Below are 16810 nucleotides of genomic sequence, written 5' to 3'. Positions count from 1 at the left end.
AGAGACAGGCCCGCAGTTAATCGGTGCGGTTCGGCGGCGCATTTCAATTCAGATGAGGTAAGCCGGCGGCTAGACTCTCCCGCCTGTCGATCCCTCTCCCTCCACCACCCTATACCACGACAAGTTCGACGGCTCCAGGCACCCAAATAAATGGTACCAATTAGAGTTAAATCTGACGTGACATCTATGTTGACTTTCTGGCCTAGTCTCGAGTTTCTTCGACCCAGCGAGACGCCCTAGTTAGCCAGTTTCAGGGTATCACTGATGCTAGGTTAGCATCCAGTTCCCTTCGCTCGCGATCGATTTAAATGAATTAATCCATTATTCCTAACCTCTTGGATGAGCTAGCAAGGAACAAGCACTCTCTGCGCTCAAGAAGCACAACTATAGACTAGACGCCGCTGTCGACGCTTACTACCAGGCTCTAACGGATGCTCCTCCAGCCCAGGTATCCACTCAGAAACTAGGGGCATTGTTTGATAAATACAAGGGTGCGTTTGCTCTCCTTCCTATACTAATCTAAACTCATTCACCATTTTGACTCGTACGTCATTTCGAACGCTGTCATTTAAACGGCGCCCTCTTGCTTTGGCTTCTGCCGCCCTTCGTCCCCGTCTCCGCATATTCTATTCTTCCTCGTTTGAATAGATCCCGACTCTGCTAATATCGGTATAAACGGGACAATTCAATGGTGTGAAGATCTGGGTGTCGATCCAGAAGACGTTTCGTTGCTCGCGGTCGCGTGCGAACTCAAGAGCCCAACAGTCGGAGAATGGACAAAAAACGGGTTCATAGACGGTTGGAAACGATTGGGGTGCGTTTTCTCATTCTTATTTTTCTAGACGATCCCGAGAAACGAAACGGTCCTATTCTACTTGGAGGCACGGAGATGACTTGCACTCCCCCCCCCCATTTCGAGGCCAAGACGAAGATCCCGCCTCGTATTTTTCTCCAGAGAAATCCCGTCGGATATGTGTGCGCCGTGATGACCCTTGCTTATACCTTTTTTGCCCTCAACGCAGGTGCGACACGATCGATCAAATGAAAACCACGATCGCCACGCTACGAACCAAACTTGGCAACGATCCGGATTATTTCTCGAGGGTATACACTTATACCTTTACTTTTGCCAAGGCCGAGGGCGCGAGGAGTATATGTACGTTTATTTCCTAGACGATTTGATAGGGTTCACTCTATTGACTCGGTTCCGTTGCGGATCCACTCTATACTCCGAATGGGCCTCTTCTCTTCCTTGCGACTTTTTTTTTTTTTTTTTTGAATGCAGCAATCGAGAGTGCGATTGCGTTTTGGAACTTGTTGTTGAGCGTTGGTCTTTCTGGTTCGGCGCTACCCAAGAACGGGTGGACGGACGAACATACAGAGTGGTGGTTTGAGTTTTTGAAAGAACGAGGTGGGAAGGGTGTTAGCAAGGATACTTGGGCGATGGTACGCATATGGTATCCCCCATTGATTCATCGTGCTGATACTTTATTCACATGTGCAGCTACCCGAGTTTATCAAAGTGATCGACGGCAAGTTTGAGAACCACGATCTAGAAGGTGCGTATATTTTTCAACCGTCAACATTTAAATAATGACGGAAACATTTGGAAGCTGCATGGCCCTCGACGATTGATGATTTCGTAGAATGGGCAAAGGAGAAGACTCAGGCTGGACAGAGTTAGGTCCCCCGACCCTAAATCACGAAGCGTGGCAAATGAATGCAGGGGCCTATGTATTACACAAGCCGAGCGGACCGCATATATCATACATGGCGGATATTTTGTTTAATTTGGAGTTACGAGTAATGATCTTGACTGAAACGATCTTCTCTGTGTGTGTGAACAGGTGAAAGGAGCGTTTAACAAGCGCTAGAAACGCGTGACGCGCAAAGAAACAAAAAAACACCGGTGCCATTAACCAATACATCATTTCACCGGCGTTATTGACACGAATGAATAATCGAAATACACAGTTCGAGCTCGCACTTTTTTACCTTTTGGGTACACTTTCCGAGAATTCTCCGGGCAGAGTCGGCATACAATTGGGCAAACGTCGACCTCGTGATGGTTTCTCAATCAGCCGAAGGTACTGTCCAGGATTATTCGTCGTCGGACAATTGTTGGGCAGGGTGGGAGGGGGTGATGGTATAAGAGGGGCGACTTTAGAGGCGGGGGGGGTCCGCACTACCCCTCCATCCCATCCCACACATCCCCCTCCTCCCCTCTCCCATCTGAATTAAATAACTCGTTTCGCTTTTGAAAGTATGGCTCCTCGTCCGTTCAAGCCCCTCGATATCGAGGATACAATTTCCAAGCTCTCTCTGAATGAAAAGACACGCCTGTTGGCTGGTATCGATATGGTGTGTACATGTGCCGATAGCAACCTCTCGGGGAAACCTCAATATTAACCTATGATCGCGCGATAGTGGCATACGTATGCAGTTCCTCGCTTAGGGATTCCATCACTTCGCGTACGTATACTTTATGCTATCGAAGAACAGTTGTCTAATTGAGCTGTAGTTCACTGACGGGCCGAACGGAGCTCGTGGAACCAAATGTGAGTCTTTGTCTGTACGTTATTGGTGATGGTGGGGTACTGATGATGCATGGGTATAGTTTTCGAAGGTGTCCCTGCTGCGTGTTTCCCCGCTGCGACTGGTCTGGGGTCGTCCTGGGACGTCGAATTCATTGAAAAAGTCGGCCAAGCGATTGGTCGCGATTGTAAAGATAAAGGTAAGCAACCCCTGTTCATATCTCCACTCGATTCTGATATCTTATTTCCCATACTTTCCCCGCGATTCATAGGATGCCACGTTCTCCTCGGCCCGACGATCAACATCCAGCGATCGCCTCTAGGCGGCCGCGGCTTCGAATCATACTCGGAAGACCCGCTCTTGTCCGGCACGTTGGCTCGCGCATTCATCAAGGGCGTTCAGTCCGAAGGTGTCTCGGCCACCATCAAGCACTATGTTACCAACGATTCCGAGTTTGAGCGGATGTCCATGTCCTGTAAGTCTCTCCGCACTCGAGTGAATTTTTTTTTCTTTTGGTATTGATCCATAGTCCGATTTAATAGCCGAACTCTCGACTCGCGCACTTCGTGAGATTTATCTCCGTGCGTTTGAGATTGCTTGCCGTGATCCCGAGTCGGCTCCTTGGGCTTTGATGACCGCATATAACCGCGTAAATGGTATGCCGAATGCGCTTTTTCCTTTCCTTCTTCTTTCTCCTTTCTTCTTTGCTCTGGTCCGGTGCATGTGAATTGACGCTTTTGGGTGACATCTAGGTTTGCATGCATCGGAGAATAAATAGTTAGTGGGGCTCATCGTGAGGGGTTGTGGGGTAGTGTTCTGACAGATTGATCGTAGTCTCCTCGATTCTGTTCTTAGGAAACAGTGGGGATGGGATGGACTCATCATGTCTGACTGGTATGTTGTGCTATTTTAATTCGCTGCGAATGAGCATTCAGTCGTGAATAGGTATGGCACATACTCCGCCGATGCCTCAATCAAGGCTGGTCTTGATCTTGAGATGCCTGTGAGTACTCCCTTTTGGTCGAACTATATTTAGCCACTGTATTCCTAATCACTTTTTGTACCAGGGCCCACCAACTTGGCGCGCGGACGCTCTCCAGCGCTGCGTCACTGCTCAGAAAATCAGGGTGCCTGAGATCGACGATCGCGTACGCGAGGCAAGTTTACCCCGCTTCTTTCCTCGATCAAAATAGAATAACTCGAGATTCCACTCTAGGTTTTGAAATTGATTAACCGGGTCGCCGAGTCTGGTATTCCCGAGAACGCTGACGAGACCGGAGAACCCAAGCCCGAGACTGTCAGCTTGTTGCGCGAGGCTGCTGCTGTGAGTTGTTTCTCCCAAGTTCTCGAACGTGATCTAATTGTGGATTAATACAGCATGCCAACGTTCTTCTCAAAAACTCCGAATCGCTTCTTCCCCTTTCTGCCAAGGACGTCACTTCTATTGGTGTCATCGGTCCCAACGCAGATGCGCCAGTATTCTCTGGTGGAGGATCCGCTAATCTCCGGCCTTACAAGCACACCACCGCACTTGAGGGTATCGCCGCCGCTCTCGCGGACGCAGGCAACAAGGTCGAGGTACAATACACACTCGGGGCCCACGCACACAAAGAAGCTCCGCTTTTGGGTGCCAAGCACTTGAAGACCAAGGCCGGGGAGCCTGGCTACGACATCGAGTGGTTCAACGAGGATCCAGTTCAGAACCCCGATGCAAAGAGGGTTCATTATAACCGTGGAACCACATCGTTTGCGTTCTTCAACGATAATCTGCCGACAGATGATGTGAGTTCCCGGAATTAGTCTTGTTAACATGCGACTGATTTTTTTTTTGAATAGATTCTTCACCAAGAATGTTGGGCTACAATGACTGGTATTTTCACACCTGACGTTACTGGCAAGGTACGCCTGGCTGCTCCAATTTCAATAATAGATATTCATCTCGCTTGCAGTACGAATTTGGAGCGGCTGCGACCGGCCTTGTCGATGTTTATGTTGACGGAAAGAAGATCATCGACAACTCGACTAACCCCGTGCCTGGCCGTAGGTGCTTTTGTACTTCATTCTGCGCCTTACTCATCTCAGGTATCGATAGACGTTTTCTTCATGACTGGAACTGTCGAATTATGCAACACCGTCGAGCTCACGGCTGGAAAGTCAGTCGAGATTATACTACAATTCACCAGCCCGGTCGCCGCCCGTGCCAGGGGATTCACCCAGGTTGGTGCAGGGTCGCTCTCCCTCGAGGGCCGCGGTGGTTGCCGCTGGGGCGGGGGACGTGCATTTCAAGATGAACAGGGTATCAAGGAGGCGGTGGATCTTGCTAAGAAGGTTGACAAGGTCGTGCTCGTAGTCGGTCTCAACAATGGTAGGCTCCGCTTCTCCACTGCCTGAGCATAAGTTTTCATATCCTTCATACAGACTGGGAATCAGAGGGATATGATAGGGATAACATGGAACTGCCACGAGCAACCAACCGGCTTGTCTCGGCAGTGCTCGAGGCAAACAAAAATACGGCAGTAGTGGTCATCAGCGGTACACCTGTCTCTATGCCCTGGGCCGATACTGCTTCGACAATCGTGCAGTCATTCTATTCTGGAGGCGAAGCAGGTCATGGCTTAGCCGATGTACTGTTTGGCAAGGTTAACCCGAGCTCGAGGCTTCCACTTAGTTTCCCGGTTGTAAGCTCGTCAGGTTTATGATCCTGAATAGCGTTTACAAATCTTTAATAGAGAGATGAAGACACTCCGTCTTACCTCAACTTCCCTGGCCAGAACGGTAAAGTTCTTTACGGTAAGCTCATTTATGAGGCAAAATTAATAGATATTTACCAAAAGTTTCGATATTCAGCTGAGGGGGTATTCGTTGGCTACAGGCACTATCTCACATACAAGAAGAAAGTCCTCTTCCCCTTCGGACATGGTCTATCTTACACACAATTCGAGCATTCCAATCTAAAGCTTTCCGGAAAAATTGGAAAGGACAGCGCTGTCAGTGTCTCCGTTACAGTCAAGAACACCGGAAAACATACAGGCCGTGATGTCGTGTAAGTCTATCAGTTGGACCTCTAATCTTAGTCTGGCTGATGTGTGCATATAGTCAAGTATATGTTCGTGATATTGTCTCACGCCTAGATAGACCGGTCAAGGAGCTCAAAGGCTTTGCGAAGTCATCCTTGCTTGATCCTGGAAAGTCCGAAACTGTTACTATCAGTCTGGACAAGTATGCGTTCGCGTACTTTGACGATTGGGCTGGAGAGGGTCGCGATGGCGAAGGATTATGGGTCGCTGAAGCGGGTGACTTTGAAGTCATTGTGTCATCCACGAGCGAGGATGCTGGTATCTCCTCGGGAATCACTCTGGAGCAATCATTCGAATGGATTTGAGGGCTGCAGCAATTATTGTGAAGGTGCAGGGAATTGTAGTGCGGAGTAAATTTCATCAATGTAAATGAGATACCATGGTCAATGAATCAAATTTTCATGTGTACGAATGATTCCGTTCAACACGAAGCTATGAGCACTGTCCAGTATACTGTCGCAGAAATTTTTAACACGTAAGCCCAGAGCATTTGTCTGACACTGACACATGATACAGACGTGGTGGCCTTCTGCAAGTGCAAAGGTATCAACGCTTGCGTGCCAGTCTACTTGAGGGTTATGTCTTTTCAATTCCAGGTACTAGAGGAAATACCGAGGGGCGACATGTCTGTTTTAATACCACTTATATTCAAACGGGGCGAAAAACACTTTTGGGTAACCACAACGGCCTGTTTTAAAGTATTCTGCAAAGAGTTCCACATTTCTAAATCTGTTATACAAAACATATATGCTCCCTGCCAGGCTCGAACTGGCGACCTTTGGATTGCGCAACTGATCCAGCCACTCATATATAACCTATGAGACCAACGCTCTACCAACTGAGCCAAGGAAGCCTACAGGGCATACCTGATGTACTATTATGATATTTGTGTTTTATCTCATCCAAAGATATCTGTTATTTTATTTTGTCTTGTTTTGATATAAAGCAAAAGTTCGAATGCTGCAGCCTCGCAGGTAGCTTAAACAGTATGAATCCACACTCATTGGTAAATACTCTCTGGCTACTCATATTTGCTAGCCTAAGTGGTCCAATTCGACTCATCAAATGTGTATGCATGTGGCTTATATGAGATGGATGATCTCAAGCATACGCTCATTTCGCTTTGTCATATTTTTGTAGTATCATCACCCTATCATACTCGTCAATTTGGTTAAATTCTGAGCCAAGGTGTAGCGCGTTCAGTCTAACTATATGTCTCTCATTTGTGTGTCTCTCAGGTCCAAGCGTGCCTTGGAAGCTTTCACGGCACTGACTAGCAAACTAGAGTATGATGGATCAAAAAGTAGCATTCATGTCGGCCGGTATACATAAAAGGAAAGGCCGAAGACGATCGAGTTCCTTGGCTTGAGTACACCATCCAAACTCTCTTAGGGGAGCCTCAAGCAAAAATCAAACAATGCATATAGCCTCGAATATATCTCGACTTAGACCATGTTCGACTATACCATTATATGGCCCGATTTATGTCTATATCATACATCACCGTATGTGGACAAGATAACAAAACTTAGTACGATACTTACAAAGTGACCACTTTCAGCATCATTCAAACTATCGATTAACTGATGGATAGCTATCCTCCAACATCAATCATAAGATCAATATGACTCAGGCTGCCTTTCAGGACGAATATAACTGAAAGCGGCGTGCGATTTTTAAGCACCTTGTCGTCCTACAGAGTCGGATAATTCCGAACAGCAATACACTGGAAGTGAAGTTAGATCCATATTTTGTACACAACTCTAGATCTGCTAGACTGGGATGAGCGACAGCCGAAGAAATCCACCAAGTAACATCAATGCAACATCGGAGCAGCTTGCTTCATGCGCATATACGTCAGCACTTTCTTTCAATTCCTATGTGAAATTCGTCAACGAGGCGGCGTCTAACTGACATTTCTCAGTGCCCACCACACCTGATAGCCGATTGCATCCTATTCTCCACCAGGTCTGCAAAGCAACAAGCAACCGATGGGTAATACTCTTCTCCCCAGACAGCGTGGTACTCAAAATGTTAATCAATCAGTCCATGAGGCTGAAGAAAATACCAATCCCAAGGACATCCAGGTAATGCCTTTGTGTCCTACCATCCTAGACTAACGTACGCATTCCAATAACTGCACACCAGAACGATAGCAAGCTTAAAGATTCTCCTGAAGGCGACATTGGTCCAAACGCTGAAGTATGGAAGAAGTATGTGATAGAGACAGATCGGGCTGATAAAGAGCTAGTCGAAGGATGGAACAAGTATGTATATCGTGCATCACCCCAGCCACGTCTCCTCACTGTAGCTTGCTAGCTCTTTAGATGTGCTCCTGAGTAAGTGGCAGAGACTCATTCATAGCGATTCTTGGCTGACATCCACGCTGTCCAGTATTTGTAAGCCCACACGGCTCCGCAACATTTCTGTTCTGATCTTAGCTTCGTCTGCTTGTAGGCGGCACTGTTCTCAGCAGTATCCACAGCGTGAGTCTATCACATGTCGCACTAAGGAAAAGGACGTAGCAATCCCATTGACACTGAATTTGAATTATATGCTGTAGGTTTATACTCGAAAGCACAAAGGATCTCAAGCCGGACTATGCCGAGGTATCCGCCCACACTCTAGCCGCCGTCCTGGCGGCGCTATCACCCACGAACTCTGATAACAGCTCTGACGTCCCGACTATGGATCAGTCCAACTTTGCTCCAACCGCCGCGGCTATCCAGGTCAACATCCTTTGGTTCACGTCGCTTAGCCTGAGCGTGGCTGTCGCACTGATCGCCATCGTTGCAAAGGACTGGTGCTACCAGTTCATGGCCACAAGAACAGGGCCGATGCTGATACAAGGGCGGCGCAGACAGCTTCGATGGCAAGGCATCGAGCAGTGGAAGATGCAGGAGATACTGAACGTGCTGCCGCTGATGATGCACGCAGCCCTATGTGAGTCAATCCAAAATTGTTGCACACTACGACTGGCATGCGTAATCTGATCTTGATCTTACTGCTTCCAGTACTCTTTGCGGTGGGACTGTCGCTGTACCTGTGGGACATCAACCCTCAGGTTGCGCTTCCCGTGGTGGTGACCACCACTGCTGTGGGGGTGTTTTACTTTGTGACGCTACTCCTACCTCTATTTTTCCGATACTGTCCGTTCACCACCGGAGTGATGAAGCTGTTCCTTCCATACTGGTACACAGTGGCTGAGCCTGCGCTCTTGCCGGTGCTCGTGTTATTTGGGTTGCTAGCTCTTCCATTCGTTGCTGCATTTGCAGTGATAAAGCGATGCTTGAAGGGAAGCCCAACACGAGGGTCAAATCGGAAGTCTGAAGATCAAAAGTCAGGTCTCCGTTGCTGGGCTGCTCAGCTTTCGTTCGACGGTTGCTGGAAGGATTCTATAAAGTTGGTTGGAGAACGTCTGGGAGAACTATCCGATAGCTTCATGAAGGATAGATCCCAGCTAGACCACCAGAACACGCCCATGGACGACACAACGAGCTCCATGCTAGGCTGGATGATTGCTCAATGCGAGAATGTAGAATCGGTCGACACTGCTCTCCAGGCCCTTCTATGCGCCAAACCCTGGCTGCCTCGTCTCCCGCTCCAGACATGTGGTGCACTTGAAGCTACGTTGACACGGCTGAGCACGGATCTGGTTGCATGGGTGAACACTATGTACTCTAATGGAGACGAAAGTAAGAAGCTGAGGAGAAGCGTGCTAGTACAGTCGCAGTGCTTGTCTATGATGAGCCAGACAGAGGAGATCAAGCAAACTGAACGGTGTATAGAAGCTGTCCAGTATTTATATATGTAGGTCCTATCACCCCTCTAATGATACTAATTCAATAATGCCTATCTCTTGTTTTGTATTCAGGGTTATAGAAGATTGTTGGGACAGAAGTGAGTACAAAGAAGCTTCGAAAGAGTTGGGAAGCCTCTCGCTCCACCTACCCATCAACTTGTATAGAGGGTATGAGCGGCGAAACCAGAAACAACGACAATGGGAACTAGTTGAAAAAATCATCAGGCAGGAGGTGACCGGCCTCTCCGCCTCAGATATCACCCATTTAGTCGACGGCATTGCAAAGTCCTACCTATACGACCCTGACCAGTCTCCTGCCCCACTCATAAAGCTGCTTGACATAAAGGCCTCCAGAGGGGACACGCAGCTACGTCGTATGATTGGTGTTGCATTGACCATCGGGTACGTTTCGAAGCATGATAACGGTGGTGGAGGCGCTGCCCCAGATAGTGCATCCTGCTCGAAGCAAGCCAGGAAGATCTACATCGACCTGACCACTACACGACCAAAGTATGATGGATGGGATGATTCCAATCAGCTGTTGCTCTATGGACTGCTTGGCGCATTGCTTACCTGCTCAGAGTCGGGAGACAGTGACGATGCCAAGGCAATCATAGATGCCTTATATAACGACAAATATCAAATACTCCGGACTAATAATCTCCATGAATATCTGAAGCTGCCGCAAGATCCAATAGCAATTTTGAGCAAGTTCATTGCCCCGGGTACGCTCTCAGACACTCACAATGCTCCCCCAACCATCATGGCGTCCTCTCATGCTGCTGATGACGTTACGCTCGAGATAGGTGATGCTCTGCCCACAGCTGCTCTCGGATTACATGGAGAGTCTTCCAGCCACGTCAGGATGTATCTCGACGACTCGAACAGCCTGAAGCTCACCATATGCCTGCTCAGTTTTGCGCAAGGCGTATCTAGAACATATTATTATCGATCTTCATCTGACCCGTGGAAGCCCGCAGAAGATACACTGCACTCAGCCATTGACGCAATCATTCGATCCGACCTTCACATCCGCGCATACCACACCATCCAATCACATACCATCCAATCACATACCAGTGATCTTGTCCCGCATTGCATGTCCTTTCTCTGGTGGTTTGCATGGGCACTACTTGATAAATGCCCCTACTACAAAAGGTCAAGAGCGCTGGATATACCGTCGATACTTGGGCAGATAGGTGCTCCTGAAGGGGACGTACCTGAGTATGTCGATGGGATGGGGTATACTAAGAGTTGGATCGAAAAAATACGGCTGGTTCGCGAACAAAGTCCACAGAGCGTATTGGACAGTCAAATTCTGGATGGGATGATACTTCACTACGACGTCAATCGTGAAAGGGACCATGGCCCAGGCACAGCAGAGGCGTCCGGGTCCGAGCCTCCCACGACCTGGCTTACCATTCTACGGCACTTAAAAAAGGCTTGCGAAGATAAAGTAGCCGAGTCAGGCCAGAAGGTCGACCAAGGCGGTCAGGAACAGGAAGCGCCCCTAGCTGAGGGTGCGGCCGACGGTTTGGTTGCGGAGAGTGCCGCTGCAGCAGCCCCAGATGGCGAACCAAAAGACGGCCAAGACACAACCCAAGAAATGCGCCTGGATTGCCTTCCACCAGAAGTGCTGGAGTATGCGCCATGTGAGTCAGAGCTTCCGATCAGTGCTGAGTGCTGTCGATTGACCTTGGAAGACTAGCAGATATGTGGCTGTCGCCCGTGTCGGAGCCGAGCGACCAGGGTCGAATGGAAGGCGTAGGGCACGAGTAGGTCGGCGTTGTGGAAGGTCAGAAGATGGGGTATATATATAGTCGAATGATGTATTGCTATGGAGTGTGAGCTTAATGGTATTCTGTCATGAGTCGTATCACGTACCATGGACGAGTACCCCGACTGGGTTGACGCATTCACATCCGCTTGACTACAATGAAGTAAGAAAAACTCCTCTCCTTGGGTGTGATATATTTCATCGTTAATAATACCGCAACCGACGTGGCTTGGGTCGTAGCTGACGACATGCACCGTATGGGAATCCAAAACGCCGGGACGGTGCAGTCGGCGCCGGGTGTGCTTCGCAACCTGTTCTCGCGACAGCCAGCGCTCAAGTTCGGCGGTTCAATTGAGTCGAGAGGCTGGGCAAATATGGCACGATGAGAGAGACGATCGCAGAGCAAGTGATCTGGTCGATATGAAACTCGGGAGAGGAATGTCTGCCAATCGCTCGACTTTCACCTATTTGCCTCGAGCGCTCTATCAGCTCTACAGCTCCGTATACATAAATTCACAATGCGGACATATATTGGAGAGATGATATGAGTATGAGAGTGAAACGACATCTGCATTTCACGGATGTTCATTGGGCTGGTGACATCGCGTCGTCCAGGTCGAGTTCCCGATCACAGGCTTTGAGTATTTGAAATTCGAATATGGCGAACTTGATCGAGGCACTGGTACTGGTGATCGACGAACCAGTCTAACAAATCAGCGCCACGACCGGGTGAGCGGAAGCAGAACGCTGATTGGGCCATACTGTGCTATGCATCTTGTGCCACTTGGTAGTCCAGTATCACATTGTGGCAGAACCGGACCCAGGACGTCAAAGCAGCATATGCTGCGTTCTGAGCGAGACTGGCAGGTCCATCACTGCTCGAGGACGATCCATTGGTAGGTCACTCCTATAAGCAGCGAGCTGTATAGGAGGCCAGATTGATATAGCACCACTGGCTGGCGTGAAACGGCGCGTTAGGCGATAAACTCGGGCGCAAAGCCAGACACAGGGCTGGATGGGCTGGGAACAGCTTGCTACGGTTATGAGCAGTGCGCTCATCAGCTACAATAGCCAGATGTTTCTGTGATACCTCCCCATGCTCTGGAATTGCCTCCGACCCAGGTTTATTTGACTGATGGATCTCAGAAGCAAACAAGTTTGAATAAATGCGCCATTTTGTGTGAGGGGCGAGAACTGTACAAATAATGCAGACATACAAATGCACAGTAAGAAACATTTGCGAAAGCTGAGTCTGATCACGTCCACTCGCATACAGAGGGTGCACAACAACTACCATAGTTGCCATACATCGTCGTAGAACCCTGGTAGGCGATAGTCACTATCAACCACGCGAACATCCGGTACCACGCCTCTCAGCCATCTCACTAGATCACTGTCTTCATGGATCGGCTGGAGAGAATTTGTCCCATGCGAATCGCTCAGGCGTATTCTACCCCCAATAACAAGCTCACGAAGAGGGTGACTGGTTACCATCTCCCGAAAAGCTGTGCTGTCATCGACTATAACTCTAGTCAAACGAAGCTTTTCGAGTGCTGGGAATGGTTTGCCTTCGGGATCTTCGGGATCCGATTCGAACTTGTTGGATCGGTTCAGGGCGTCCGAGTGGCAATGTCGGCCGTGTTCATCAGGGCTTGCGGTAAAGTCGACATTCTCTACCTCGAGTGTTAATAGTCCAGGCATCGCCCTCATAGCTTTGCGAATTTGGGGTGGCAAATCATTCGTAAATGTGCCTGGTAACCTTAACGTCTCGACTTGGATAGGCCCCAAAGCGTCCCATAATTCCATAGGATCGGTGGGACCATTGTTGTTATTGGCAATATTCATATCTGCGTTCTGGATATCGGCTTCCGCGTCCTCGAGAAAGTTTGGGTTAATATTGATCACATCATCATCATCCAACTTATTGATCCGGGTGATTTTGTAGTTGAATGAGAGGACAAGGGGATGTAAAGGAGAAATCATCGAAACTATGATTTGGAAAGTGTTGAAGTATAGCTCCTTGACTAGTAGCCTCTGAAGATTCGGGAACGTAATGGAATGTGTGTCGACTCTGGTGGTTATGCTGGGCTTGTGAAAAGTATCGACCGCGATGATCTTGAGGTCGCGTAGCTGCGAGGCAGAAGAAAGGGCCTTTAGGAAGAGGATAATTGCATCATCATACCCCAAATTAACCTCCTGCATCCGAAGTTCAACAAGCCGAGACGAGAAGGCAATATTGTCCCAGTGGAAGAGAACATTGCTTATACGGAAGGCCGTCAGAGATCCTAAAAATTGTGCGAATGAAGTGTGCTCAGGAGAGTCGTGTGGAAAGATGAAGTCATCTTCCGTAGGCAACCCCGGTTCGGGTTCATAATTATTGTAATCATTATAACCATCGTAGTCGCTGTTGTCGCAAGGAGCCACGTAAGGCACATAATAATGCATGATGGATAATTCTGAGAATACTCCGATATTGTAACGCATCAGCTTTTTAATAAACCCCCTAGCTAGCTTCAAGTTGATATAGTTGATCATGAAGTTGGCTGTTCGGAGACGTAGTCCATGCTCGGATATGGCCTTGAGAGTGTCCTTGTATGTATGGTGATCAATAGTTGCCGCAAGATGTAGTGGGGCGTCTCTAGCATTGTGAAAACTTCGCTCGTAGGGTTCCAACCTTGTGATGGGATCAGTGGACCGAACTTCAATCATGGGTATAACCGACCAAAACCTCCCTCTAGCATTCAGGATATCCCTCCACGTAGAGCTCACAGTGCAAAGAGTACCTAGGCGGCTATATATGAGGCGCACACTTGCCTCCATATCTAAGGGGATGGTTGCATCTAGACTTGGATCAAATACAAAGATTCTGAATATCTCTGAAAGGATCTCTTCAGGGAGATGAGATGTTGGCGATACGAGCTTGTTCCTTTGCTTTTTGAGGTTAGTGGATATCTTGGGCAATTGGTTTAATATGGCTGTATCCACTGTTTCAAGGATGGAATCGATCTTGGGCGAAAATTCGCTAGGATTAGCACCGCTAATCGATGACTCGGCACCCAGGTCGGCAGACGCAAGCGCATAGGCGTCAAACGCGGATAAGAGTAATGCACTGGCCTCCTCCCACGTTTTCACAGCGGATTCCGATTGCTAGGCAGAACTGCTTGATTTATCAGGCGTGTGCGACAATTCTGAGTTCAACTTACATTTGGTGTGGTCATGCTGGTAGGATATCAAGAACGATGGTAGATCTAGATGTAGAGATAACAAAATTTGGAGCACACGTGCACCTATACCTCCAAGATGAGCTATCGAGTAACGAGTTGGTGCTTTGTAATCAACTTGTAGAGTCGAAGGAATGTACTAGGAAATAGAAACACACCTGCAGCAAGGCTTATTATATTGCTAGTGGATAACTTAAGTCGCAAACCTCTAAGCTTATATTTCAGCAATAAGGTTGAACTTGACCGGAATAATGAGTTTGTGTGACCTACCCCTCAAGCAACCTCGCCAACCAGGTACCAAGGGGCTACAAGATCCCTGGATAACACGGCCAGATTTGCTGGAGAATGAATTGTCTCTTATATCAAACGAAAGAATAGAAAGGCCTAATAAACTTTGGACATGGACCAAGACACTGTGTCCCTTGGTCGCCCATGGTATTATTAGTTTATGTGTTGCTGTTTTTATAGCTGCCTACGTTAATACCCGACACTTCAACTTTTCTGAAGGAAGGCCAAATGTTCGGTTACACGACGGTACCATGGTTCCTTGGACTTCTTTTACACCGTTACAATCCGATATAACAACCCTGATATCGGCTTTAGTTGCTGTCGTTCGCCTAATTGCTGCTGGTTGGCTTGGGTCTCTTTGCTGGCGCTGCGCATTCATTCTGATGGAGAACTATGGTCTAAAGCCAAGGCAACTGCGCACCCTGATTTTGTATGGTATAGCCCCGGCGCCCATTGAACGAGGATCAAGAGGGACATCGCATCGAAACGGCCGATGGATTGTATGGTGCATCCTTCTCATCACGTTGCCGCCCCAAATCGCCGCCCCCATCCTCACAGGATCGATTACATGGGTTTCAGGCTATCATCCCGCACAACGTCTATCCGACGTGAGTATCTCCACACCCCTTGTTGGGGAGACCAGTCGGTGGCCTATATGGTCATCAAGGGTCAACCTTCATCACCGAGAATGGACAGCTGAATACGCGTCCACCCGCATCTTCCTAACTTGGGAGCGCGAGACAAGTGATATAGTGCTAAAGCGCTTTGTCCCAGAGTTCTCGGTTTTGGACGTTGGCGTTGTTGTTACAAATATTACTATCCCATATTTTCGAGTCCAATCCGTAGAATGGATCGACCACCCAGAATCCGTGCTCGCTATCAGCCCAATTCGCAGTTATAAGGATTTATGCTTGATAATTACGATGGCGAGTGAAAAATGTCCCTTGAGCACTTTAGGCTCCATTGCACTCGTTCCGGATACAGTTTGGTCTAATCAGACGCTGAAATCGTCAAAAGTTTCGGAAAGAAGACTTATGTGGCAGTATGTTGCTTCTGCTTCCCCTACAAAGAACCGGACCTATTGTTCGCAAGAGTGGGGTACTTATCTGGTCGTAAATTTTGAGCTCAGTCCAAATCGTGGTATCTATCAAGAAGGAACAGAATGTTTTAGATTGGCATGGGTCACGTTCACTGCAGGAGTAGGCATTTGCCGAAATTGTCGCCTTTCTTCCTATGCGACCGTTCAAAATGATACAACACTCGAATTATCCGAGGACCTATTAACGGGTGAATCATTAAGGTTTATGGCGACCGTATCGACAATGGTTCTTGAGCAAAGGATGGAACACATGTCTCCCGCTTGGAAATCAATTGACGACTGTGTCGCTGCAACGCTTGCTCGTACTTACTCCGCAGCTTGGATGGGACTCACAGACCATCTAGCGGCAGCAACATTAGGATTCCCTCAGCATAATACAACCTATGCCGTCTCTCCTCTGGCCTCCCAAGCCCAGGTAAACTTGTTGCGAGTTTACGTCTGGCTCGGCTTACAATCGCTTATCACACTCTCCGGGATCCTATTCGTGATGATACAATTGAAGACAGGGTCCCCTGCTATAGCCGATACCACGTTAACTGCGTTTTATCTTGATTCAAGCGCAGTGAGCGAAACCGATAGGCCCCAAAGTATGGCACGCAAGGTTGAATACGAGAATGAGCTTCTGAAAGTAAAAATCGAGTAAAGTAGGGTGTCTTGGCGTTGTTGGTGTTTTGCCATTCTTTTCTGAAGAGAAATGTGCAATTCCATGTAACTAATTTGAACACTTGTCGTCTGATTTGAGTATGCAATTATCATGTCAACGATCTAGATATATGCTAAACGGGCCGACTTTCTCAAGCCGCCACCATTGACAAGTCTTTTTATCCCGAACGGCAGGTAATTCACGGGATTATATGGTACTGTATATGACCAACCCTGCGGGACTTCTTGTCTAACAGAAATAAACAAATAAAAAGCACAACAGCATAGTATTGCAGGCATCACACATCGCATACAAGTCCATTACAAAGTCATCACCACCCTCCAAACCCTAACCAAAGAGAAAACCAA

General features: G+C 48.1%; 5 protein-coding genes and 1 non-coding gene across 6 annotated transcripts; 4 read left to right on the top strand and 2 right to left on the bottom strand.

Moving 5' to 3' along the window:
- Positions 1-150: 150 nt before the first annotated feature.
- RhiXN_12175 (cullin binding) lies at positions 151-1684 on the top strand (the record flags this gene model as incomplete). The annotated part of the gene is made up of 9 exons (XM_043331990.1): positions 151-153; positions 207-271; positions 349-491; positions 649-798; positions 843-975; positions 1023-1156; positions 1286-1446; positions 1505-1559; positions 1614-1684. 9 exons carry the CDS (start codon positions 151-153, stop codon positions 1682-1684), a joined length of 915 nt encoding a protein of 304 aa, XP_043186751.1.
- Positions 1685-2265: 581 nt separating this feature from the next.
- RhiXN_12174 (glycoside hydrolase family 3 protein) lies at positions 2266-5917 on the top strand (the record flags this gene model as incomplete). Its single annotated transcript, XM_043331989.1, has 19 exons — positions 2266-2361; positions 2428-2472; positions 2522-2558; positions 2618-2734; positions 2807-3010; positions 3078-3191; positions 3288-3312; positions 3370-3429; positions 3481-3538; positions 3603-3683; positions 3752-3859; positions 3913-4317; positions 4372-4434; positions 4485-4575; positions 4628-4900; positions 4954-5213; positions 5265-5325; positions 5383-5578; positions 5632-5917. 19 exons carry the CDS (start codon positions 2266-2268, stop codon positions 5915-5917), a joined length of 2580 nt encoding a protein of 859 aa, XP_043186750.1.
- Positions 5918-6360: 443 nt separating this feature from the next.
- RhiXN_12458 lies at positions 6361-6465 on the bottom strand. The gene has a single exon. It is a non-coding gene; the product is annotated as a tRNA-Met (tRNA).
- A 1138-nt stretch (positions 6466-7603) lies between these two features.
- Positions 7604-11193, top strand: RhiXN_12173 (uncharacterized protein; the record flags this gene model as incomplete). The annotated part of the gene is made up of 8 exons (XM_043331988.1): positions 7604-7699; positions 7761-7879; positions 7932-8011; positions 8086-8098; positions 8176-8555; positions 8627-9410; positions 9487-11066; positions 11123-11193. 8 exons carry the CDS (start codon positions 7604-7606, stop codon positions 11191-11193), a joined length of 3123 nt encoding a protein of 1040 aa, XP_043186749.1.
- Positions 11194-12481: 1288 nt separating this feature from the next.
- RhiXN_12172 (F-box-like protein) lies at positions 12482-14409 on the bottom strand (the record flags this gene model as incomplete). The annotated part of the gene is made up of 2 exons (XM_043331987.1): positions 12482-14338; positions 14395-14409. 2 exons carry the CDS (start codon positions 14407-14409, stop codon positions 12482-12484), a joined length of 1872 nt encoding a protein of 623 aa, XP_043186748.1.
- Positions 14410-14951: 542 nt separating this feature from the next.
- RhiXN_12171 (uncharacterized protein) lies at positions 14952-16442 on the top strand (the record flags this gene model as incomplete). The annotated part of the gene is made up of 1 exon (XM_043331986.1): positions 14952-16442. The coding sequence occupies one exon, from the start codon at positions 14952-14954 to the stop codon at positions 16440-16442; it is 1491 nt and encodes a 496-aa protein (XP_043186747.1).
- Between the last annotated feature and the right edge of the window lie 368 nt (positions 16443-16810).

The sequence above is a fragment of the Rhizoctonia solani genome, chromosome 15 (assembly GCF_016906535.1).
Source record: "Rhizoctonia solani chromosome 15, complete sequence".
Classification (NCBI taxonomy): Eukaryota; Fungi; Basidiomycota; class Agaricomycetes; order Cantharellales; family Ceratobasidiaceae; genus Rhizoctonia; species Rhizoctonia solani.
This window is presented reverse-complemented; position numbering and strand designations above follow the sequence as displayed.